The sequence below is a fragment of the Anomalospiza imberbis genome, chromosome 1 (assembly GCF_031753505.1).
Source record: "Anomalospiza imberbis isolate Cuckoo-Finch-1a 21T00152 chromosome 1, ASM3175350v1, whole genome shotgun sequence".
Lineage (NCBI taxonomy): Eukaryota > Metazoa > Chordata > Aves > Passeriformes > Viduidae > Anomalospiza > Anomalospiza imberbis.
In genome coordinates, this window is record NC_089681.1 from 116,884,956 (window position 1) to 116,912,109 (window position 27,154).

The window sequence follows — 27,154 nt, forward strand, 5'->3', positions numbered from 1 at the left end:
TGTGCTTCACTCATAGTAAGGCCTGGCCTTTCCCGGCAGGGCTGCCTCTCTGCAGTTTGAGGATGAGGTGCACATGGATGTGGCAGTAAGTAGCCTCCAAGCTGTACAACATACCAGACTGATAAAAAGAGGGTAGAACTGGAGTATGCTGGAGTTGAAATGACTTCTTGAGAGAGTGCTACAGCTGGGCTCGAGGCCTTCTTAGCCAACCACAGGGAAGTTATGCTTGAAAAACAAAGTGCTTCACACCAAGGTGATTGCAGCAGGCTGGGAACTGGCTGGTGGTTCAGTGTCTCTGCAACCCCTGTTTAAGGCAGAGCAGGGAGACACTGATGGCAAGGAACTTGCTGCATTACCTAGTTTACTATATCTGAAACATGTAACTCAAGGAGGGGAGCCACTAACAAACGGAAGGCCTTATCCATTTAACATTTTTACTAATTCAGTATTAATTGAATATATTTTTGATATAGTTCCTGATTGAGGTCTTCAAATGTACAGCAGGAATCTCTGCCACTTGAGGACTTGAACTGTATGCAGATAATTAACAAACTCATTGTAGATTTTGTTGGTCTCCTAATCTCTATGATAACTTTTTCTAAAAGTTGGACAAAGAAGGTTCATTCAGGAAGGGCTCAGGTATTGGCCGTTACACCTAGAGGTTACACTCATGCCTTGCAAGACCAACCTTTCCGAAGACTTATCTCCAAGCAGTATGTCCTGGAATCCCATAAAGCTCTGTACTTTATGCAGCAGGACTGTGGAGATTTCTCATCTTGGCTGTTGCTGGCCAGTACTGCTTCTGAGGACACAGCCCATGCAAGCACAATTTTGGCTGAACAACCTCAGCACAGGATACAGGTTTAGGGGAGGAATTCCTATGACTGCTGCACTCAACACTTTAAACTCAGGGCTAAACAGGATTATGAGAAAATGCCTTGGTCAACACAACTGACTTCTTTACATAAACCACATATAAGGTGGGTTTTTTCTTCTGAGAAGAAATGGCAAGAGAAGGAATTCACAACACAGCAGCTCTTCTATAAAAATAGTAAATGCGTTATATAGAACTGGGGAAGGAAGTGTGTCAACTCATGTGGAGCAGATTCAGAGGTTGATGGCCTGAATGATCCTTACAAACATATCTGCCATTGCTGCACACCTAATTCTCTACAAGTGCTGAATCAGGCACCAACAAAGTCTTTTAAAAGCTGACTAACAAAGCAAGTGTATAAAGTGAAATATGCTGCTACCCACAAGAAAAGGCAAACCATCAAAAAACCAGAACAGTTAATGTTTTTAATATAAAATCACTTTTCTTTCCCTCAAAGCAGCAGCACTGTGTTACAGGCGTATTACAGTTAAATTAAAGGACCACTTTCATCACTGAGGACATCTTCATTAAAATCTTCAAAATAATTCATAGTCCATCTCTGTACATTTTAGCTTATCAAAATGCACTGGAAAAAATATAATTTTCAGCAGGTGTCACTACCACCATTTCTCAAAGAAAATACGGTTTCTAGGAACACCGATGTTAGTGAGTAGTTTGGATATAGATTCTATCATTGGAGGGGGACCACAGATGTACCATGAAGTATCGTTAGATACGTGTTTCTCTAGATCCTTTTCAGATATTCTTCCCTCTGACAAAGAAAAAAAGTAGGAAATAAGAAGACATATTAATCATGAAGTCACTTCAAAAATAGTGTCTGGCTAGATGTATTTCAAGTACTTATTTCTTAAAAATGCCTGGCCTGTTTCAGGATGATAGGTATTGAGATTTAAGGCTTCCAAAACCATTTGTTTTTCTGGGGATTTAGATCAGTGCTTGTTCTAGGAATGCAGAGGGTATTAGTCACTGAAGAGAAACATGACTTGCAGACAAGTAAAATCCCAAATTCACATGAAAAAATAGGTATCTCTGACACAAATACAGCAGACATGGAAACATGCTGAAGTATCTCTTATAAGCAGTCAGCTCATCCTTCATCAATCCCACCTTAAGGAAAGTAAACAGCATTTGCTTGAAAGTTTCTGGAATAAAGTCTGCAGTGGGAAATACCCATGTAAAGTTGAGAATTAACAAGAGGGAAAAAAACTGCAAAGAGAAAACCTTTCTGCAAAGCAGAATAAGTACAGAGAAACTGTTTAACTCGCATCTCATTTTTAAGCTTTAAATATAAAAATGCTGGGTTATTATGCACAGCTTCATCCTGTAGGATGTAATCAAACTGGGGCTTCAGATAGGATATCTCTATACTGCCATGACATTTACCTGTAATGTGTGGCTGCAGTTCTTTACAGATCTGTGAGTGCTGCTGGGTGACGTGGAAACAACATGTGATCTTTGCAGGAAACGCCTTCATCAAACCAAGAATATTTTTCTGTAATGTTAAACACACTTGCTTACACCACAGGCCATTAAATCAAAGCAGATGTATGTATGCACACAGTCCCAGAATGCCAGTGATTATTACTGAGAACCAAAACTTTGCATTTCAGCGCTGAGAACCTGATGGATGTGATTCCACAGGCCTGACCTGCACACATACACAGAATTCCCACACTTGGAATGCGAATACCCTGCCAGCTGCGTTAGTGCTTTTCTCCTTTTCTGGCACAGATCTGTAAGATTTAGACCTAAGATCCAGTTAGGTCATTTCCAAATTTCTTCCCCTTATGAATTCTCAGTATTTCCTCCTTCCAGTTCCATAGGGGTTTTCCACTAAAAAAAACCCTGCAGTATGTATTTACCATTAGTTAAGAACTTTTTGAGTCCTGTCTGGTTTATCTGATAAGGTCACTAGACCCTTTACTGTCTCACGTTCTCAAGTAAAACCAACTACCACGTAATGCTAATGTTATTTTTTCCAGAATAGAAAGTATAAATTCATTTTCAGTTCCCTAAGTCACAGCTGTAAGTTACCACCAAACCCCCAGCGGCTTCAGTTCAAATCAGCAAAAAAAGAATGTGTTAGTCAGATGCTGTAGTTAGTTCTGAAATTAAGATTTAGTTACTGTCTAGATTCTGCATTGTACAGTATTTTCACTGCAGGAATAGACACTGGAAATTCTTTAAAATATTCTGAAGTAAAAATAATTTGTAGATAAATTTGCTCATTTTGTTAATGAGTGTTTGCCTGTTAACTAGTTACTACACTGCACTGAGTATGCCCTGGCTTGCTTAACAAAAAAACCCAGAAAGATTCTACTTTGTAGAAAATCTGTTCCTGAATCCCTAAAAAGACATGGGATGAAGAGCACCACATATTGCCACTGCTGTACAGTGTTCCACCAGCACCTCTTCTATTGACTTGCTGTCTTTGTATGCCAATGCTGTTGCATGTATAATTTGCACTAAGGATATTTCCAGTGCCTCAGCCTGTGACATGAGAGCACATCTACAGTGAGGATCAGATCCCACCATGGCATCTCCCTTTGCCCTTGTCAGCCCATACACAGCTGCTCCTTCAGGGACCACGTCCTCCAAACCATCAGTGATAACCCAGCGGGTCCTCATGGAGATTGTACATGTCCTGTACAGATGTGTGTCACAACAGCATAAAGGCTGCTAGAGATTCTATTTCCTCAATCCTCTGCAAAAAAGTTAAGAATTTTGACAGTCATGTTCTGGATCTGAGGGACATGTGAAGAATGAAGGAGGGATATATTTTAAGCACTGTGCATGACACAGTGTTCTCTTCTGTCCCAGAGCTTTAGTGCAAAATTCTGCTGTCATAAAACTGCTTAAGTGAATGCCGGGAATGTCAGTACTGGCACTGGAAAAACCTGTGCATGCTTAGAACAGACTGGAAGATGAGTAGGTGGCCAAAAGGAAGAGCAGATTATTCTGCTTCTAGCAATAAACAAATGACTTTTCAAAGAAAGTAAGTATCTCCATATCTGGAAACATGGTAGAAGTACAGAAATAAAATTAGTGATGGATCCTATACAAAGTTTCTGGAATCATGACAGCTCTTCATCTTTATCTTAAAATCAAAAGCTTTCAATACTTAAAAAACCCATAAATATTTTTGGATGCTTCTTTACAGAAGTTATGCTAACTTGACCCTAAGATATTGTCAAGAACCCTTAATGGCTGAGTGTGACAACTGATCTTTAACTGCTGAGTAAATGTTGATGAAGTGCTGGACAAGCAGTTTTAAAAGCAGCTATAAATCCTTCATTCATACACTAGTAATTATTAGTAACTAATGCATTATCAATAAAGCTCTGCTGTTACTTTAGAAAGTATTCCTTTGGATATAATTACTCTTTTCTAGTCTTTACATTCAATACAATCTCTACTTAGACTATGTGGTTACAGTATTAAAGCACTATGCAGACTATTATGTGTACATATATATATATAGTCTTTAGTATACTATGATGCTCTTACAAGATCATAGTAAAATGCAGGGATATAGTAAAATTTAGGGGTAATTGACTTATCAAAATCAATGGGAGCAGATGTATCCAGTAACAGCCTTATTTTGTACAATGGCATAAGTAGTTAACAAAACACACATGGGATTTGAGGTAGGAAGTGACTTTTGTCTCTGTTTGTACAGTGTCTTACACAGAAGGACTCTCTGGAATTTGGTAACATTGATATACACACTAGCAGCTGAATAGCTGAGATTTGTTTTTTTAAAAAACCTTTTGATTTACCTTAAATAAGAGTTCACTTGTATTTTTTGCACTGTAGTACAGCTTCGCTGTTCCCAGTTTGTGTCTATTTCCTTTACCCTCTTGGTATCCATGAAGATCTGCTATATGCAGCAGTATAGAAAACAATGGGTTAATTCCAACACCCCCTGCTATCAGCACTAGGTTTACAGGGGAGTCACCAGGCTGAGGATCAAAGAAGAAATCACCTCCCACTCGCAGAGCCACTTCTGAGTCAAGAGTACACTAGGATGGAAAAGAAGATATTTAATTTCAGAACTAAATGCAAAAGTTAAAATCTTACTCTTTTTGCATCCCAGTCACAAGGTTTGCTGGGCTGTGATTTTTATTTTAATTGACCTGTGAAGGAAAAACAGAAGGACTTTAAAATATACACACACTTTCCAACCATCTGAAGTAACCCAGTGTCTCTAGGGATCTAGTTCTACTTCAAAAGTTTCAGTCTTATGGTAAGGCAGGATGGTGACTCCCCCTTCCTATCCCTGTAATAGTTGAAAGAGGAACAATTCACACAGAGTTTTCCCACAACAATATGTGGTTGTGAAAACCCGAGCTCAACATGTGAAATCACACGTCTACCCAAAACCAGCTTCATGCCAAAAAGGCCTTCCTATGAGGTCACTGAAGGTCAGAATAAATTGCATACACAGAAAGTTTTTCCATCCTCATTCCTTAAAATTAAAAACCACTGAGAAGTGAAGCAAGTATCCACAAGACTATTTCTTGTAGAATCACTTCTGCAGTTGCAACTTCAGAGACTCAGAAGAAGAAAAATCAGGGGAAAATCTCTCTTACTCTTCACTTGTATGTAAGAAATTATTTTCTAAAGAAATGTGTCCAAGCATGTTTTTTTGATACATGGAAAACAAAAGCTACAGCAAAAAAAATCCACTTGGGTCAGTATCTCCTTGGTAAAGCAGCACTGGATCCTGTCTGAAGGGTGAAGGTGCAGTATGGAGAGGTCAGGTGAGTTCTTCCACATCACTGCATGCTGACAGAACAAATAAGAGCACTTAGGCCATATATAGGTTTTAAAAGATAAAACGAAGAGGATAGGGAAACCAAGGAAGGTGGGAATGGAAGAGAGAAAAAGAAGCCATAGGAACTGCTGAAAAATTAGTGTAGAGAATGAAAACACTTCCTCCAAAGAATTCTGTTCATAGCAGGAAACAATAAACTGAAACAAAGGGAGTTCCATTAACAAAGGCCGCACAGACAGCTGAGGTCTAAACATGTAATAATTCCACCAGGAGCAAGAAGGACGCCCTTGGATGCAGGTTCCTAAGATAGTAAGCATGATCATTAAAAACACCCAACAACTTTCTTGCTTTTCTTAATTATTGCAGAACTATTGTCTCTCAAGTATACTATAGGGCAATGAGCATTCAGTATCTGAAACTGATCTTGTGATGTACACTGCCAGGCTTTCTCATGTTTTACTCTGGTCTAGAGCAGCACAAATCCACATGTGTTCCAGATCCATGTGGCCTAAGGAGGACACAATATGGTACCCTTTGAGGAAATAAGCAATTTCAGGGAGAAACAATCTCACATCTGCCCTCTTAACCAGCCATAGTTCCTCAAGATCAGACATGGGATTTGGGAAGAATCTCTCTTAACCAGTAGTCTTCCAGGTATTTCCATGCTTTGGCCATGACAATGATAACAGTAAGTCAGTATACAAGAAAAAATAGTAAAATTCTGGAGTAATACCATGAGAAATTGTTGTCCTTTAGCCTAGTTTATAGACACAGCTCAGGCAGAGAAGTGAAGTAATCAATACATTACATGGATATTTTTAAAAGAAAAGGCGACATCTTCCTCAAGTTATATAAAGTACATGGTACTAAAATTTACTGTTTTATATACAATAATATTAAGAAATAAACACTTCTAAAAAACACAAATACAACGAGAAAATTAATGCTAACTATTCCCATAACATTTTTAACCTGAGATAGCAGCTTCCTTTCGAAGCAACTTTTAAACTTTAATTTTAAACTTTTAAACTTATTTACAACTCAAACATTCTTAAATAGTTTCCAGAGACTGTGAGACGAACAAAAGTTGATAGAACAGATCACTGCTGAAACACGTGATTCATTTGACAAACTAAATGGGGTAAATTATGAACAAAACTCCATGAGGCCAGGTCTCGGACTTTACTTTTCATACAGCAAAAAACCCAAGCCTTGTACTATGCCTTTATTACAAAAAATTGTGTATTTAAAAGAATACTGTAGATATTCTGAAATGTTTTATCATTTCAGAAGAACTGATCTAAGTATCTTCATTGGCTCCCCTTTAATACTCTATCTATCTGTGATTTGTCAGTGATTCCCAGCATTTTATATTTACAGAAATAGTCAGAAATCATGGAAGGTTATCAGAGGTAACTTTGTAATGTGTAACACTGCCTGTTCTCAGGGATGTAAGTTAGAAGAGAGGTTTTTCAAAAATTCATTAATTCCAAAGGAGTGAGAACCCTTATATACACTAACTACAGTATCACTTTAAGTCCACTGTAAGCACAAGTGGTGTCAAAAGATCATAATTACCATATTTCCATATAAACATCCAATTTCAGTCCCTTACTGAATAAAAGGTTTTAAGATTTATGTTGTATCCAAAATGCTTGAGGAAGTCAATGTAAATTTTGCAGTTAATAGCACAATGTGGTCTGAAAACACACACCATCTCCTTTACCTCAAAAAAAAGAGAGCAAGCCAAATCTCACAGTTAATTTCAGTTACCTCAGTGTGAATCCAGTGAGCAGGAGGATGAACAGTGTGCTTTACTGCCAGCTCTAGTATTCCTTCTCGTTCTAACAGGCCAGGGCTTGAACATATTGAGAATCCTCCAACTACCGATACTCCAGGAATAAAGAAATCGACCCTAAAAACAGATCAGACGCGAAAGTTTAAAAAAGAAGCCAGCAACCCCAAACATGGACAACAATAGCCAAAATAATGTGGCTGCCTCTGTTTCAATTATTTTTCCTCTACAACATCTTCATTTCTGTAACGTAACTTTTTGGAAAAGGGAGTTAACCTTGAGTGACACCATTTCCTTCCAGAACCATGTCATCATGTTTGCTAAACTAGAAGGTTTTCAAACCATTCTGCTTTTAACATTAGGTGTTACATTTCACAACAGACTAGAATTCTAAGTGTTTTAAATAAATTATTTGCATATTAGAACAAAAACATAATTACAGTCTGATAGAGTAGCTTAATTCCCACTTTGGTCCCTTTGATGGGCTCTTCAATTTTCAAACATAAGAAGATTGGCATTCTAGTTTTAGGGAAATGACTTTATATTAAACACTTTCTTCTCTTGGGTAGATGAAATATCTGAAATAAAACCAACAGAATGTAAAAATTTCCCATTTAAGAAGTACACAGCTGGCAGCAGAACCGCAGCTCCCTCTGGTGGCAGATATTGCTTCTTAGGTTATAGGCAATTGAACTGGAATAAATTCCTACTTTTTTTTTTCCTTTCAGTTTAATAGTAAGCCATGTATGAGTTTGTACAGATAAGAAGGTAACATGTGGTTAAGCTTCTGCAGTATTAGCCATTAGAGAGTATGGAAGGCAAGCCATTACTACATATGAACTATAAGTCAGTCTCATAAAAGTAAGACTTTGAAAGCCTTGATGAGGCTTCCAAATAGTTATCAAAAAAAAAAATAAATTACAAGTTGGTTTGTGATCTATTACTTGAACTCCTCTGTGTACCATAAATATTTAAATGCTTCTGCTTTATACAGCACATAACAAAAGCACTGTATTTCAAAAGAAACCAAATGTCTATAACTAATTGTGCTAGTCCCCTTAGGAAACAACCACACTGATAAACAATGCCAGGTACTAGAGAGAACCATTATTTAATTCAAGCCTGGGTTAGGCTGGCTCAGTATTAGTTAATTGATGATGCAACAAGAAATACAGACTGGCTGCTACTGCACAGGTATTTTCTTTAAACAGCAAGGCTGTATTCTTCACAGACACCACAAATGCTTGAGGAAAGAGAGAAGCACTTTGAGTAGTTCACCACTTTTTGGAGAAAAAAAATCTTGTCTGCTTATTCCATGCAAAATTCACCCTTTGAAGAAAAAAAATCTCTTTCTCTCAGAGAATGCATACAGTGTGATAAAATTTTTACCTTTATGCTTATAATACCTTCATGGTGCGTAAAGATACCTGGCTGCAAAAGAATGGTCTACATTCAAAAAAACTTAGGTTAATTCAGTGTCCTCAGCTCATGCAGCCCCACTGTCTGTGGGGTCCAGCTTTACTGACAGGCTCTGGGAGCTCAAAAAGGTCGACTCTTGCCAAGGAACATCTCACAATGCTACTGAAGCTCTTTACCTCCCTCTGGTGGAAAATAATCTTCCTACTTAAGATGAACTTCCTTACTGAATAACGAAAAATATGACAATTTATGCTGTGAAGTCACAATTTACATTCAAGTCAAAATGTTCTCCTTGGCCTGTAAGGGAAAACTTATTCATGCCTGGTAGGGAAACACATAAACATGATTGCAAAACCTACATCAAACATGGTTTTTACCTTTCCCAAATACTAATGCAGATGTGTTTTTTCCCCAAGTACATGACTATGAGAGATTTCAAGGCACTGTTTACTATCTTACAGTCGACTAGCTCTGATGGCCTGTCTCAGCCATGTTAGGAAGGGTGAAAGGGCTCCTGAAGAAATGCTACCTGTGATAGCCTAAGGGATAAGAGCAGCAGAAGGGGCAAAAATGAAGGAAACCCACAACAACGAGAGGCACAAAAAGATGTAAATTAGAGATCTCAGGGGGGTTTTTTACTTCCCTCCTTTTAAAACCCACCTAAACCATATATTTAAGAAAAGAGTAATAATTACCCATTGCTGGAGTGAGAGATCAGAAACACTAAAACCATAAAGCTACTTCTTCAAAGTATTTGCAACATGCATATATCTCAATGCATGTTTTAGGAAATCAAAAGGTGTAACAGCAACAAGTCTCTTCATTATTATTTGAAGTCAGATAAAGACCAGTATCTGCCAAAGTGCTTGAAAAACAAATTCAGTTTTGCTTCTGAAAAACTCAATAATTAGAACACTTTCAGGAAATGCAAACATTTTAGTGACAATCTTTGACTGTAACATCTTACTACAGCAAATCCTAACAAGTGAGCCTTTTCTGCTCAGGAAAATGTGTTGTGTTGTACTGCTCATCAAAAAAATGCAACCCCAGTTTATAGATACAAGTACAGAGAAGTTGGTGTGTACCTTACAAAAGCATTAGAACACTTTCAAGGAAGAAGAAAATGAAGAAGAGTAATTATAATTAAAGCTTTCAGTTTCCAGCATGATAATTTAAAAAATGTTTTTGCACGGTAAATGTACATTGCAAGTACTGGCAAGCAAGAATTTAATATGAGTCATTGCACATGTGCAAGAACTGCAGCAAATTACTTCACAAACAAATTATTGCTAATCAGCATCTTGTGTTCTGGTTCTAAATTTAAAAGCCAGCATATTAACACTCCATGAGTAACATATGCTGTTAGTACCCTAGCAGCTATACTTTGATTTCAGCAAAACCACTTTCAGATGGCCAAAGCCAATAAAAAGTTTAAGAACTTTTTATTGTCCATTGCCAAAAGCAACTACTCCTAGTTTTAAATTAATTTCTAAGAGAAAAAAAAAGTTTCTGAGGGAGAGTATTTTTAACAAGTAAGGATGACAGACATGAAAATCCACTACTTTCTTGGGAAAAAAAAGCCTGTAAAATTGTTTAAACAAATGTCTAATTGTTTCAAAGGCTTAATAATTCAAAGTTTTTATTTTCAAATTTGTCTATTTATATTAATCTGACATAACAGGCTTAATTTTCAAAGTGGAAACTTCCAGGGGAAGAAATAAACCAAAATGAAGTAACTTGCAAATTAGCAGTCTCAGCTTCACTGTAAAAATGACTAGTAAATAAAGACAGCCTGCAAAATAAAGTGCAGTGAACTTCAAGTACTTCTAAAGAAACAATGTAATATAATAAACCACAGGAAAACACCAAAACACTGAACATTTAAAGAATATCCACTTCTGCCCTTTTAACAGTAATATTAGCATTTTTAATGACTATTTGAAAATTATGCCAAATATCTTTGAGCTCTTGACAGAGCATCCAGTAAGAAAACATTGTATTATAAAAATTAACAACTTTTTCCAAGGCCAAGGATCAGAGACCTTTCAGAACTTTGTTACAGTGGACTTCTCCTAATAGTTTCCCCCTCAAATATACCAGAAGATCTTACCACTGTCCTGCCTTGAAAGTAAAATCCTTATTTGCAATTGCCAAACGAAGCCTTTTCACTGTCTCTGATTCATTGGTGATTCCACACACTTTTGCTTGTGTAATTACCTAGCAAAAGGAAAATAAGCTATTGTGATATGAAGATATAATTTGCAGAAAAGCACTCAAGAAGCTGTGTATGAGACATCCATCACTTCCCATGTTCCCTATGGCATTACCTACAACACCAATATTTTTCACTGAGGTGATGAAACAAAAATGGATTCCATCCCTGGAAGTGTTCAAGGCTAGGTTGGATGGGGCCCTAAGCAACCTGGTTTAGTGGAAGGTGTCCCTGCCCATGGCAGGAGGTTGGAACTGCATGATCTTTAAGGTCTGTTGAAGCCACAGCCATTCTATGATTCACTTAAATATTCATTGAATGGGGAACAGTGTTTGCACTTGCAGTCTACCATGTCTGTCACTTTTTCTAAGATTATATACAAACTTACTTTCTCTTCTCAGCTGAAGAGAACATAGCTATAAGGAAAGGTGATTGCTAGTTATCACTTATCAGACTCTTCAGACATCTATACAAGACACACACTCCTGCATCCTCCAGCAACAAAGTAAAAAGATCTCTGATATAAAGACAAAGGATACTTGTAAAAAAAATCAGTTGCAGAGGAAGCCCCAGGGACAATTCTGGATCTATACTGATTTAAGTAATTAAATGCATTACTGAAAGATTATGCATTAATGTTATTGCATCAAAGAGAACCAACAAGCCTTGTGTTACTGCATTTACCCCCTACGCCCCCATACGACCACAGAGAAACCAAGACATAAGGTTTCATGGCTGGTTAACAGAGTTTGGCAGACACATAGGAGGAGATGTCAGAGCCATAGTTAATACTACTTTTAAGGAGTTTAAAAAAATGAAAAATGAAAAGTAGACTTTGCAAAAAGACCCACTGGGGATGAGCACACCACTTAAATTCTTTGATGCCCATCAATGCAACATGGATTTTCATCCCCTCCCTACCCTTCCTTTTCAGGTTATTTTGGACTATAATTAATAAGCTTTTCTCCTTTATAAAGAAAGCAATGCCCTAAGTATTTTCTACACAGAGCAATACACAGATTTTACTGTTGAAAATGCTGATGTCACTTACCACACAAGGAAATACTCAAAATACCACCACAACTCTACCATTTCTCATTTGTCTAAGATCAAACAGATCAAAAAAATTGTAACTTTAAGCAACTATGCTGTAATTTAAAACATATGTCAGGAAATTAATTTATTCTTAAAGCAACATCTGAACACATCCCCTGTCCCATTAAACAGCAGGACATTTGCTAATTTAAAATGAAGTAGCATGGATTCCCGTTCCACTTTAGCAGACAGTATTAAATGAGGAATGCAATCAGTCAAAGTTAACAAGAGAAATGTCAGATACATGACTTCAGTGGTGGCTCTGATGGAGAAGTGCAGGAAAAGGACATTAAATTTGGATCTTCTTCATTCCCTTCTTTACTCTTCAGTACACTCCTTAATTTGTTTTTTGGCTGAGAGAGCTGCAAGAGTACTGGAAATTTAATTCTTAATTGGTATAAAGTTCTTTCAAAAATTAAATTTGAGTCAGGGTGTTCAAACACATTCAGCCAGTATTTTGGACCATCACAAGGGTATCCAACTGGTCAGAACAAGGCTGCAGTGAGAGGAGGGCACAGGATCCTGGATTTGTAGCTATATTTCAAGAAAGCATTAGTCATTTCTCCTTGCCCTGGTCCTTCACATTATCACTCTTCAACAGGCAATGTTCTGTAGCATACACAGTAATGCAACACAGATTTATGATTCTTTCATCTTTTACAAGACTGAAATGGCCAAATAAGGTAATATTGGCTGAGGGAAGCCAACTGCTGATTATACAGAATTTAAAACCAAGCAGAGGATGTAAAATAAACTGATTTTAAAGTGGTCAGAAATAAATCAACAAAGAATAAATCAAGTATTAAAAAAGAAACAACATAATCCTCTGATATGCAGAGAATGTGCAGTAGCAAGAACTGAGCCCTGCTCTTTCACCTATTTCATACAGCTTCCTTCTCTTCCTTGTGCCTTGCAGTTCCCTGCACCAACCCTGAGCTTCCGACACCTCATAAGGATCCATTTTCCATGTATGTTTCAGGTACTGACATTAAGCAGAGAAAGGAAGCAAGCCAAACAATAAATATTAAAAAACCCCATGGTTGCAACACTCAGAAGTGCCATCATTTTTTTCATGTCAGAAGCAAAGGAGAACATGCATCAATCTGTGCCTGTCTCTACATCCATTTTTTTTGGGTAAACAGGATCCACCAGAGCAGCTGGATGTCCACAAGCAACACTGATCTGTACTCAGGGAAGAGATGGCATTAGTGTGAATAGCTGAGGCACAGCTCCGTGGTTCCCAAAGCTGGCTCACAGCTCTGGTGACAGGCAGAACCAGGCTGCATTTGTCTCATCCATCTACAGCCCATGCCAGACAGGGCTGAATCTTCTCTCTCAGGGGTTACCTCCATATCCCCTGCACCCAGCTTCCTCTTGGGAAGAATGTGATTTATTCCCTACTATAGTTAAGGAAAAACAGCAGAGAAGTCTTCATGTACATACACTGACAGATGTGTGGTGCTTGCATCTGTGTGCATCTACTTCAGCTTACTACAGAAAGGAAATATCTGTATGAAATACAAGAGTATATTCCCCTCTGAACATTATGAAAAAGAATGCTTGCTGCTCAAAACTGAGATCCAGAATAAGCACTTCTGGATTTGATGGAGAACAATGCTATATCTTCCTTGAATTTGTGAATTAGAATATATAAAAATGAAGATCTTTTTTACATCTGTCTATCATCTCTCTCTTCAAAACGTCTACGCTTTTTGCCTTATTCCTATGTTATAAAAGGACACTTTCCACATTTTTAAATCTCAAATCTGAATCAGAATTGTAGAAATCCATAAAAATTGGAGAAGTCTGTTTAGAGATAAGGGGTATCCATGTGCTTTCATTAATTATAATCTTTATTTGGCCAGAAATCTATTAAGTTTCTTGTCCAACATAAAGTAAACAGCATCATATCACTGAAAAACTTCAAAATTCATTACACTTCACCCACTGAGCAATAAATATGCTTATTTTATGTGAGTAGCAAATATAAAAATGAGGAGAAAAAGAAGAAAACCAGACTCCAGCAGAAGGCAAAATGGAGCCTAAGAATTGAATGCTATTATCCAATATAATTATCTTCGCAGAAAAAAAAATTACTTGCATCCTAAAGAACAGAACACTAACCTCCTGTCGAAAATTATTTGCTGTCCTCTCTAGATGATCCATTTTCCTTTTTGATTTTATTGTGCTGCAAGAAAAAGCAAACAAAGATAATTGTCATTTTGACAGCTGTGCTACTGTCCCTTACTGATATGAATTTCTATTAACATAACAATTTACCAGTGTAATCTAGACTACAGATGACACAAATCTAAATAAGAATTAAATACAAATATATAATTGGAAGTTAGATTAAGCATTTATAGGTCTGTAGTAATTTGTCAGTTTGATTTTGACAGTGTTACCATGGCATTCTCTTAAAAAAACAAGGAAGTGCATATCCTACCCATTTCCTGTGCAGTAACAAAAAGCAGAGTGTCTCAATACCCCCAATGGAGAATGAGAGGAAAAAATTCTGCTCTGAGCACCTCTCAGTAACTGAGGAACAGTGCAACCCACATAAACAGTAGCATGAACCATGATGACCAGGCAGTCTTCAGAATCACTGGTTCCTGAAAAAAAATTCATAAAGATTTTCAAAAGATCACAAAATAATTGTATGTTAAATGAAGCATTCAGTGTTTGACATGGCTTGTTTTCAGCTTTTTTTCCCTTAAATCAGAGAAGCCAAAGCTCATCTGGAGCTAAAACTAGCAACAGACATAAAGTATAATGAGAGGGAATTTTGAAAGCATCAGAGTTTCATAAAGAAGTGAAAATGTGCATCCTTCCAGTGAAGGGATGTTATTCCCACTCCTAAAGGTGAGGATAACTGAGGTGCTTGTTAATAGATTCCTTGGGGCAGATTAGAGTGAAAAGACATTGAATGACCAGTGTTTGTTTATATATATATATATATATATATAAAATGCAGGTTTGTTTAAAAACATTTGGTTGCAATGTAAAGGAGGTACAGAGGCCTTCTAGTTATTATCTACAGAAAGGAAACAATATAAAAGTATAGAAGAATCACTTAATAAAATATATAAGGAAAAGGAAGAAAGGATAAGAGAAGATAGGGGAGAGGAAAGATATCACCAACCATGGATCCAGTGACAAGAACTGATTGTTGCAATTTCACTTAGACAAAGTGATGGCGGAACATTTGATCCATCGGGGGTGAGGGAAGACCATGGAACACAGATTTCAATGGGTTCAATATGTTCATGTTCAGGTGGGAATACCCAGGCACCTCCCCTGGGGGAGTTTTACACTGTCTGTTCCAACACTGGGGATCATGTGCAGTGGTCTGGTGGAAGGCCCCAGAAATGAGCCCGGAGGCGCTTTGGGGTCTTTGATGGGTTATGACTCCCTCTAAGCCATGACAGCTGCCTCTCATGCCAGTGTAACTGAGCCAGTTCTGTCCCACAGGAGGGGATGAACACCTTCAGGCTCAGCTGTGAACACCAGTGTCCTGATACCTTCCCTGGGAGGGAGATTTACAGCTGGCCCAGCTGTGTGAGGACCCTGGCAGGATAAACAGCATTATCCCACCTCAGCAGCACCTGCTTCTCCCTGGCCTTTTCCCTTATCTGGCTCAAACCCAGCTTGTTGCTAAACCAAGGTCATCCTCTGATGGTGGCTGCTCACCCTCCCTGCACCTGGGCTGCTCTTATGCAGATCAGAGGACTCTCACCACACACCCAAACCTCTCCTCCTTTGGTCCAGGGCTGCAAACCCAGCCTCAGCAAAGGCCCTGTAGCTTTTCCAAACGGGCAATTGCTTGAGCCATTAACCATCAATGTTTCAGTCTCTCACAAGGGGAAGACCTTGTCAGAGATAATATGGAAAAGGCTGAAGTACTCAACACTCCCTTTGCCTCAGTTTTTACAGGCAAAACCTGCACCCAGACCTCTGCTTGTATCAGTGGTGGTTGGGAAGGAGAGGGATAAGTAGAAGCAGGGCCTGCACCTGCTCAGAGAGCTGGATGCACTCAAATGCACAGAGCCAGATGGGTTACACTCAAGGTTGCTAAGAGACACAGCTGACATGCTTGTCAGGCAAGTGTCTATTACCTATGAAAAACACTTATCACACAGTCTCCAACTGACTGGGAAAAGACTGACATGTACTTATTTTTAAGAAAGGCAAAAGCAGTATTTACATCTAGTCAACATCATCTCAGTATCTGGAAAAATGCTCAGAGCTTGTCCCCTTAGCTGGGTAAAAGCTACAAAAGCAATCAGGAAGGTGTGACTCAGATTTATCAAGGGCAGGTTACGTTTGATAAATCTGAACAGCTGCCATGATGAAAGGTCTGGTCACGTAGCTAAGGGGACAGGATGCAACACACCTTGAGTGTCCTGTGGCTCCTGGCACCAGCCCCTGAAGCACACACATGTTAGTAAGCCAAGACCAGATGGATGGTTGGAGTGGCTGAAAACTTGTCTGGGCAGACAGAATTGAAGACTTGATGGCTTCAAGTTTGCTTCACTTGTTGGCTAGAACAGTTAGAGTACCCTGGGGCTGATACAGGTAAACGTATTTATCACTGGCTTGGACGATGAAACACAAGGTGTCCCTGTTCATGGCATGGCCGTTGGAACTGGATGATCTTTGAGGTCCCCTCTGGGCCATTCTATCATCAGCAAACTTGTGGATGATACTAGGTTAGAATAGTAGATCTCCCCTTCAAAGGGGAACTGAGACACTGCAGGGCTGGAAAGCAGAAATTTCACGACAGAAGTCTATACCTGGGACTGGCTTAATCCAGTGTGAACAGCTGTCCTGCTCCAAGCAAGAATTCTGATTGGATGATGCTCAGAAGTGCCTACCAGCCAGCATGTCTGTGATTTTAACTGTTCAAACAATATTCATGTACAAAAATCAAACACTGACTGTGCATTCCCTTTCTAGTGGTAAAGAAAAGGTGTTGGGTGGAGAATTTTATAAACTTTAATTAAGCCTGTTTGTTCACAGGTTTATTTAAAAGCACATTAATCCCTCACACTTCCACATACCTTACATAATACATCTCTAAAGAGTAAAGAAAGTGGAGGACACTCATATGCACTGCTGTGGAAACACGGTGTGAAGCTTCAAAACCACACATTCATGCAGCTATAATATAGAAAGATAAACTGACATGCACAACATTCAAGGTTTGTCAGAACTACCCTTCAAGTGTAGGAACAGGTTCATAGAGAGCCAAGAGACAGTTCTCCTTCCTTGTAAATCTGCCTTTATTTTTCCTAAAATGCTAGCATAACTATCATATATCATCACCTATCAAATTATATTTATTCCCATGATACAGTCTATTGCTTCTTTAAAGCATTAATATTTTACTTTCATTTAAATATCTTTCCATTAATTCTTTTAAGGCATGTAATTTATTTTCAAAATGTTTTTCATTTTGAATCCCTTAAAATGGCACTGATCCAGCTTGTTGATAACTAATCAGGCCAGTACTCTCTAGGATTTCACTAACAGCTGCATTGGTTGGTCACTTAGTAATCTGTCCTGTTTGTAGTCTTGTATGAACAAAGGCAGAGCTTCCATAAATTAAGCTGCTCAGAAATAGAATAAATTTACAGTCACTACTCAAAATGCCCATTTTCAAGCATAAGAAATACTTCCTGCAGCTTTTAACTATCCATAATTTTAAATAGTTTTTCAGAGTTCAATTCCACAGCAGCTTGCAACTTTTAAAATTTGAGTTATTTCAAAGTCTTCTACCCCCAGTGAGCAAAATTACTTCAAATTTTCCACAGCATCCCAGAGTACTTAAAGTGTACTTATGTGTTTAAGCACAACACTTTAGTACTATCTACATCAAATGTGTAGATGCTATTGATAACAAAAGTATTAACAACCGCAAAATATTTTAGGACAACAAAATACACATCTAATGAAGTCCCATTCCTCTACCTTGGCATATTATCTGTAAACCCAGAGTGCTCAAAAATCAGTTTCTCAAATTCATGAGATCACTTTAGGATCTGGAATCTTTCATATAACACATCATGTTTATAGACATCTACATTTCCAATCAACCTGAAGTTCAATATCAATACATAATATTGCAAACAAAAGAAATATCAGCCTAATTTTATAGTCACAGCTAAAAGACCCTATTGATACAACTACTTGAAGGCTGAGTCTCTATCCTAAATTAGAAATAACTCTTGAACCATAGTTCAAGAAACTTGCTTCTTTTATACTATCATCACTTTCCAATCATGAAAAACAAGAAAAATAATTTGCAATTTTTACTCCGCAACCAATAAATTCCAAAGTGTCTTTCAATGAGTCCTGGTTCTCCTCTACCACATAAAAGTGTGACTCACACCTTTACAAAACGTGAACAGCTTTTCCCCATCTGTCACCTCTGTGATTTTTTCACTCACCCAGCTCTTTGGCAATTCCCTGCCCTCCATGAAAGCGTTGTGCTTCACCTTCCCAGGCTCCTGTCAGGTAGGATGTTCTCCCTTTATTACCTTACCCAAGCCAGTACAGGAATAGCCGCTCCAAATACCCTCTTTTTTCACAGAGGTTGGAAGGGACCACAGTGGGTCATGTGGTCCAACCTCCCTGCTCAAAAAGGGGTGTTTGAGAGCACAGGGCACAAGACTTCATCCAGATATTTCTGGAGTATCTCCAGTGAGAGAGCCTCCAGTACCTCTAGGCAATCTGTTCCAGTGCCTGGTCGCTCACACAGTAAAGAAGTTGTTCCTCATATTCAGGTGGAGCTTCCTGTACATCAGTTTCTGTCCATTGCCTCCTGTCCTAGTGGTTGGCACCCCTAAAAAGAGCCTGACTCCATCCTCTTGACACCCATCCTTTACATATTTTACAAACCTCCTTTGATTCATGGAATGAAATGAGTACTTTTCATGACTTCTTCCTCTCCTCACTTAAAACCAACGAGCCATTCATTCTCCATCCCCTCTGATCCACTGGCCCTGGGTTAGTACCTGTTGAGATATATGTCTGCATCTCTTCTGTCCCACAATCCCACGTCACTATCTGAAGGGAGAACTACTTTTAGTTCATCCACATTACACTTAAGTGCAAATTACTAGGTAGGTTAATGCAAGAGAGTGCAGAGGGAGGTAACAAGGGTACATAAGCAAGCAGCACAGGAAGTTTTTTTACAGAAGCTATCTCTCGGTGAAACACTCCTTTAGACAAACAATCCTTCCTGCAAAAGTAATCACAGAAAACAAGGTTTTCCCCCTTTTCCCAGGACTGAGGGGAACACAGTAAGCGCTGGAAGGAAGCAGGTGGGAAAGAGGTGGCGGTAGCCGGTGCCCAGCTGGGGCGGGGCGGCACTGAGGCGGCCAAGGGGCAGGGGAAACACGCGGCTAAGGGGCAGGGCAGGGACAAGGGGCAGGGCAGGGACAAGGACAAGGTCGCAGCAGTGGCCGGCCGTTCTCTCGCAGCCCCTGGGATCGCCGGGCAAGACGCCAGGGTTGGAACCGGCAGCGCCATAGCCGCAGAGGGCGGCCCGGCCACCGCTTCCGACCGGCGTGCGGGGCTCCTGCCGTGAGGAAAGGGCGAGCCAGGAGGACTCGAACGCGCTGCCCCTCAGCCCGCCGCCCCTCACCCTCTGGCCCCCTCCACTCCACTCCCTCCTCCTCCCCGCCCGAACCTCTCTGGGATCCCGAGATCCCCGGCCCGCTCCCCACCACCCCTACCCGCCGCCGCATCGCGTCACGGGGAGCCCCGCCTCGTGCTCCGTCAGGCGCCGCCTCTTCCCGTCCGCCCCGGCCCGGCTCCCGCTGCTCCCCGGCGGCATGGCTGTGTTCCACGATGAGGTGGAGATCGAGGACTTCGAGTACGACGAGGAGACCGGGACCTACAGCTACCCGTGTCCCTGCGGGGACCGGTTCCTCATCACGCGGGTGAGGGGCGGCCGGGCAGGGCTGGGGGGGGGGAGAAGAGGGTGGTGCGGCCCGTGGGCCGGGCAGGCGGCGGGGCCCTGACCGCTCTCCCGGCGCTTTTGCAGGAGGACCTGGAGAACGGGGAGGACGTGGCCACCTGCCCCAGCTGCTCCCTGATCCTGCGCGTCATTTACGACCAGGTGGGTGCGGAGGGAGGGCAGTCGGAACCCCGCGGTTCCAGCCGGGTCCCTCCGAGTCCCGGTTCGCCGCCCCGTGCGGGAAGCGCGGGGCGGCGTTTGAAAATGCCTGGTTTGAAACTACATCTGCTGCCTGAGATCTCGTTTTTCTGGTCTCCTCCTGCCGTGTTTGGGCTTAAAAAGACGCCTCTCCCTGGGTGGGCGTGGGGTAGGATACAGATGGGATGAAATCAGTGGTGTGAGGGGCTCTTGTGGGTCACTCCAGCAGCCCGGCAGCTTTTCTCACCTCGTAGGCACGTTACAGCTTTCGTGCTTTGGGAGACAGATTCATGCTATAATTACTCTGTTTTCCAGCCTGGGTGTATGTCGTGGTGTTTGTGAGGTAGAGGAGATCAAAAAACAATGTAAATCGCCTAAATCCCTGCTTGCTGTCTTTAGGAGCAGTTCATGCGGGATGAAGTCGTGGCAGAACCTTTGCCAAACAAGGAATTGGTCAAGTGCTGATGAATGCATCGTGGACTGTGCTGCTTTGGGATGAGAAAGTATGGGGATGGTGACTGCGGAAAGAGTTGTGGTTCTCCTTCGGGAAGTGCGTGTTGCTGTGGGATACAAGTGCAATAATTGTCTGCTTAATATGAATGAGAGTTTGTTGGGACATCAAACACATGAAAGTGTTTTGTTCCAAAGGGTTATACTTTAAAAAAAATATAAGCTGCTCCGTGTATTCCAGAAGATTTGAGGATTATGATTCTGATTTACAGCAAGCCAATACACAGAAGAGTGTGGAGTTGGGAAATTATAACATTTAGTCTAGAAGTGGCTTCTTAGGCTGTGGAGAAAAACAGGCTTTATGTGGGTATATGCAAGTATGAAATGGCACAGAGAGCTGAAATGTTGGGAGGCAAGATTTCGGAGTCCATAGGACACAGTGCCGTACGGAGTTAACACAGTGCAGCTTCTCCCAGCATGTGTACTCTCCTAGCCCATACTGAACATGGGGAGAAAACCAGAGACCCAGAGCCAGCATTTACCCAGTGTTGGTAAATAGTCTTTACTCCTGTAAGCACAGGGAAGGTGCAGTTGACTGTATCTGCAGTGGGGGCAGCACTTGAATTGGGACAGATTTGTTTCTTAAATTGCTTCTAAAGTTGCTTTGGAATAACTTTGGTAGGTGTTACCAAATGACTCTGACATAACAGTGATACACTTTTGAGAGTGTTGTGTGAAATGGAGTCAATCTTTTTTTTTACCCCTGCACAGCTGCTAATGTACAGGACTGGAACTCAAAGTGGGTTGTATTTTACCCCTATCTTCTCAACAGCTTTGTGATTTGACTGTTGCCGTAGATATAAAATGGGCTGCGGTTCTTTGTGCCATTTGTAGTAAATTTCTCAACCCATTTTTATTAGATTTTGTCACTTCCTGGATAGGAGATGGATAAATTTCGCTTAATTAATAAAGGCATTTTTTAGGGTAGAAAAGAGTTGTGAAAACCTACTGCACATTGATTCCAAGACTCCTTCTTGAATTACAAGCCACTGCACTTGAATATTTACTTAACATTGTCGTCATTCCTGTGTTTTAATAGGATTTGACATCTGTGAAGTTCAATTTGGGGAAAAGTACCTGTGAAGAATGCATGTGGCTATTTTGCTCCAGGCACTAAAGATAAGCAAGTTTTATTAGAATCTTGCATTTAGTTATTTTTGTTCTTACAACATTCTGTGAATGTTGAAGATGAACATTCTAGTTACTTTAAGAAAAGGAGAGGAAAAAACCCTACATCTAGTTGGAAGTTTTGAATGCAGTAAGCACAGCCCAGAGTGTTTCCGTGCCTAAACCAGGAGGTGGCACTCGTGTTCCTTTGACATACGTGCTTAAAAAAAATAAATGTTGTGGTACTTTGGTTAGCTGTGCCTTATCGAATATTTATTTTGACTATTTAAATAAAGATGTTTAAGATTCCATCAGTGGTTATAATGGGCCATTACTTATTCTGTTTCTGCACCAGCCATAATGATTTCCAGAGACCTTGAGTTGCTGCTGCTGGGGTGATGACAGTGGAGGTTTTTCAGGTTGGTTAATAAAAATCATTTCAACCTATCAGTAGATGCTGTAAAGCAAACTTACAGGAACCCTACCTAAGCCCCTTTTCAAATTTCTACTGCATAAATACCTTCATGATTTTTCCACAAGTATTCTACATAAAAGGAATTGTAGCAATTTTCAAATGCAAGACCAGGGAATGTATGCTCTGATCTAATGCATCAAAGTAAGTTGCCATGTGTATCATCTCTAAAAGTACATCGATTTTGGAGAAATCATTGACCAGATTTTGTTACATAATGAAGATCAGGCCCTATCTGACTTACAAAACTTGTGTAGAGAATTATTTGTACTCTGTATGGTTAAATTCCAACATGGTTGTAGAAAGCATTAATCAACTGAATTTTACTTGGCAGGTGCCAAGTAAACATGGCATGTAACAAGTTTTTAATTGATTTGTAGTAGTGTTTCCAACTCATCTGAAATACAGGTAATGGCTTTTGTAAAAAGTAATTTTAGCAGAATTTATTAGTCATTACGTCAGTTGGGACTGTCAGGGTTTGAAGTTTCTTACCTAGTGTGAATAGGGTACAAGTTATGGAATGCAATTTACATGCACGTTAAAATTACTTGATCACATAGGGTATGTATCAAAGCTTTAACAAAGTGTGTTTGCACACCTATGTGGTTTTTATTGTGTATGTATGCAAAGCATGTTTGCTTTTCTGGAGCATAACAACAGAAAGATGTTGTGGCTGACTTAGAAAAGGATGTGGCCACATTTGCCCTTTTAAATTACTTTCAATTCTTGTCGCATTGCAGGGTCTTAAAGGTCTCAAGACAGTAGGTGATGTCCCCACCAAAAAAGGATGGGTGTCATGTTTCTCTCTTTTTGTTGCCCCTTGAGAATCTGAGAGAGACATTTAAAAACTGTTGGGCTGTTGTGTTGTTTTCCCTTCTGCTCTGCAGAGAGTTCTGCAGCAAGAGTTCATCCTTCATGAAAGTTCAGCAATGCTAAAGCCAAAGGGTTGCCCACTTTTGTCTTTTGTTAACTTGTAAGAAGCTTTTGATTCCAGTGATTGCAGTAATCTTTTAAACATATTCTTTAATACTGTGTCATTCCACAACACCAGTCAGGGCAGTCTGAGTAACGCATCAGAAATGTCCCTTGTCAGGAATTCAGTCACAAGGTTTCCTCACAGCGCCACAGGCTCTGGCCCCTCACACATTACTTGTGTATTACATGCTCTTACAAACCAGTAGCTCAGTTTTTTTTCTCAAAAGGCAATTGTGTAGGACACAGAGAAGTCTTGTTTGCTGCTTGTATCTGACAAGTAGATTGATTGATTATGTGTTTGATTAGGTCCATGGGTCTGCACAGAGGACTCCAGTGTGGTGGAAACAGCATCACATGAATGTTAATGTAATAATTCATACGTGGCAGAGACTAGAGAGAGTGAAATAATTTATGGGCAGTTTCAGATACTCAAGCTGTGAAATTTTCATATTGTTGAACACCTCTGAACTCCGTGTAACACTGAGAACAAGCAATACACTCTTGCCACAATTTTATGGGAAGAAATGGAAGATAATTTGCTCTTCATTAAAGAGGCTTAGCCTCTCTGATCTGTAAGGTTATTGTTTGCATTTCAAAGAAACTCACTGAGAAGGTCATGTACTTTTGGCTCATTGTGCCTGTGTATCAGTGGTGTACATGATTAGTTTTGAATAGTTGCTCTAGAAGTCTGTGACACAGAGCCTCCAAGAGCTGAGGTCATTAGGCCACTAATATTGCTGTTCCACTTGTTTCATTGTCCATATATCTGGGAAGTCCTAGTGTCCCAGAGGATCCTTTGTAAGTACCTTGACACATCTTCTCTCGTCACAGTTTTTAATTATGATTCTCAGCACCTGTCAAAAAAAAAACCCACCAAACAGGTATTCCTTGCAGAGCGACAGAATTAAAGATCATTATGTAGATTACCAAGTCTATCTACCAAGAAGCAGATACTGATTAATTTCAAATAAACTGGCAAAAGTTTGAAAAGTCCATCTCTTCTATTCCAATTTAACACTCAGCTCATGCTAACTGTAGGGATCAGTATTTGTTACACTGAAAACTTCTTGAAATGTTTTTAAAAATAGGGTTTATCAAGGTATTTAGTGCAGTAGTTAAAGTCTGCCATGAATTTTCTTCTAGCAGTTCCATGTGGATTGCTTTGATTCTATTTCATGGTAACTTAAAATGCTAATTTCTTAATGTCTCTCCATAGTAGCCATTGCATGGAGGAGACAGGGAGGATACTGTGAAGATGCTGGGCTCATCAGCCCTGAAACTGGTCAAACCTGTTGAGTGACAGAGGCAACAACTGACAGAAGCTGTGCCAAGAGGGAAAGCAGCTGTCACAGTGTCACCTGTGGCCAGGGAGGAAATGGGTCAAGAGGAACCAACCAAAAGGGTTGACCAACCATCCCACCTTAAGTGACCCATCATCACTCCTTCCCACCCCTTGCTGTCTCCATTTAGAGCTATTTGCACACCAGGTCACCTCTCCAAAATTCTTGGCAGCTCACCAGTCCAGTGCAGGTTTCCTGTCATGTGGAAAGTCACTGCCATGCCATGACCCTGTCAGTGGGGGCAGCCAGCCAAGAGAAGCTCGCTCTGAAGGCACAGTGACGTGCAAAGGTCAGAGCAGAGCTGCCCCATCCAGGGGCGGTCATATTTTATTTTTATGTCAAAACAGAGATCCTTATCTTGTTTGAATGCTGAAGCTGTTGCTTTAGGGAAAGATCCAAGTATCAAGACTAAGGGTAAAATCAACAGGAGTGGGCAATAAGTCACTTCTTTTGTGACCTATTCAGGCCCTTTCTTGCTCCATGGCAAATGATTTTATTTTTGACTCAGTCCTTCTGGACAAGTCAGAGGACAACTTTTTGACACATTCAGTACTTCAAGTAACAGTAATACTTCAAGATTCAAGATCCATCCACCAGAACACTAAATAGGTACACCACTTCTTAGCATGACCTTTGTGTATATAGTCCTATGGTGTTTACACAAAATACAAAATTCTGGTATACTTTTAGTAAAAATTACTATTTCACACTGCCTAGAAAAAAAATTACTATTTTTAAGGGAGGCCTTTTTTTTCTTTTTCCAAATATCTTGAAAAAGATATTGTTTAACAGTTTTTATTTCTGCATGTCTCTGATAGTAGGCCTGTTGTTAATTCTTTCCATGAAAATTGTGTACCTATGCAATGCAATACCATCTTAAGGTATTTGGTTTTAGACAATAGCAAGACTGCAGCATAAATTTATCATTTTTATCCCTATAACAGATTATAACTGATTTTGTAGCCTGTGATGGGTTTTAAGATTAATGTTCATTTAATTACAAAAAAAAAAGTACATAAAATATGAGCCCCTACTTGTCCTAGTTTTTCACTTATTAGGGTAGAACACATTTGACTTTTATATTATGCAGAGGCTTCTGTGGCCCTCAGTGCACTGCACAGGTGTTCCCACATTGATGGATTCTGGCGTACATCCCTTAGCTAGAACCAGATTTTGAATTTAGATATGTAAACAGTCCAGAGGCAAAAATCCAGACAAAACACCTGTCAGTCTCACAGTCCCTTTCTTGCAGAACTACTCAAGAGGGTCATTTCAGAGCCAGTAAGGAAAGCTCCTGTCCTGGAGGCTGAGCTCGGCTGTGGCAGCAAAATTTGTCAGTACATCAGAGCAGGACTGACTGTGCCAGGGCAGACCATGGGTCTTGGTCCTGTCCCATTCCCAGCACTGCCCAGCAGCTATTGAGGAGTCCATGACCCGGGCAAGCATTTGGGGATACTTCCCTGCAACCCTCCCACACAATTTGAAAGTCATGGACTTCTTGAGACTGATGCATAGTTGTTTAATACCATTGAACAATATATATATTTCCATGAATTTGTCTAATCAATTTTTGAATCCACATCACAAAATCCATTGCATTCCATGGAAAGGAATGCCCAAGTGAAGTGTGCCTTATGAAGAGACATGTCTCTCTATTTCTTTTGAACCCATTGCACTGGGGTTCATTTAAAGACAGCTTTTGGATAGGAAGAGACAGTTTTCTGCTCTCAACTCTCTAGCCTACTGACCACTGTTAAGATTTTTTTTTCTTATTTTCCTGCACCATTTTTGAAAGGGAGATAAGAACGGTGCACAATTCTAGACACAGGTGCATTATGCATACATTTGCTTAGCGATATTTGTTCTCCATACTGCTCTCTATTCTCCAAAAACTCCTAACATTCTTAACATGTTTTTTTTGACGCTTGGTGAGCACTGGGCTGACATTATCTTAGATCTTATGTTTAATTAAGGAAAAAACTTTTTAGAATCTAAGCCTTAGAATATCCTTGTCTTTCTCCTCCTGTCTCTTGCTCATGACCTAGATGGTTTTTAGAAGATGAGGTGATCTAAGGTACCGTAGATTCAGGTAGTTTTTCTTCTAGTCCCTCTCACAACCTAACAACAGCTGATGAAGGCGTGCAAGCTCTATGCACTTTGTTAGGTCTGTCCAAGACTGGTTTATCTCCATTCTTCCCATCATTTAGCTGGCTTTATTTGTTTAATTTTGTAATGTGTTACTTCCCTTGCATGTTCATTTTATTTAGCTCTATTGCACTTCTTACATGACTTCATCTCTTCCTCCAAAACTGCATCTGTGTGCCTCTTGTATTTATTGGTTTTTTTTCCAGTGGCTTTCCTGAGGGGTATCTGAGTTTTCTGGGCAGTGAAGCCTT

The 27,154-nt window shown here is 40.0% G+C and overlaps 2 protein-coding genes across 4 annotated transcripts; one reads left to right on the forward strand and one right to left on the reverse strand.

Moving 5' to 3' along the window:
- Window positions 1-1,285: 1,285 nt before the first annotated feature.
- Window positions 1,286-20,012, reverse strand: OXNAD1 (oxidoreductase NAD binding domain containing 1). Of its 3 annotated transcripts, none has more exons than XM_068207693.1 (9): window positions 19,933-20,012; window positions 14,640-14,805; window positions 14,318-14,381; window positions 10,997-11,103; window positions 7,446-7,587; window positions 4,881-4,917; window positions 4,675-4,772; window positions 2,279-2,387; window positions 1,286-1,646 (listed from the first exon to the last, which is right to left on the reverse strand). In XM_068207693.1, the coding sequence occupies exons 2-9, from the start codon at window positions 14,771-14,773 to the stop codon at window positions 1,492-1,494; spliced, it is 846 nt and encodes a 281-aa protein (XP_068063794.1). In that variant the 5' UTR covers window positions 14,774-14,805; window positions 19,933-20,012; the 3' UTR covers window positions 1,286-1,491. The 3 variants fall into 3 exon arrangements, with proteins under 3 accessions (XP_068063794.1, XP_068063787.1, XP_068063780.1); XM_068207686.1 differs by having other exon boundaries at window positions 4,675-4,775; XM_068207679.1 differs by having other exon boundaries at window positions 4,675-4,917.
- On the forward strand, window positions 19,964-22,282 carry DPH3 (diphthamide biosynthesis 3). The gene is made up of 3 exons (XM_068207705.1): window positions 19,964-20,139; window positions 20,244-20,318; window positions 20,754-22,282. The coding sequence occupies exons 1-3, from the start codon at window positions 20,032-20,034 to the stop codon at window positions 20,817-20,819; spliced, it is 249 nt and encodes an 82-aa protein (XP_068063806.1). The 5' UTR covers window positions 19,964-20,031; the 3' UTR covers window positions 20,820-22,282.
- The last annotated feature ends 4,872 nt before the right edge of the window (window positions 22,283-27,154 follow it).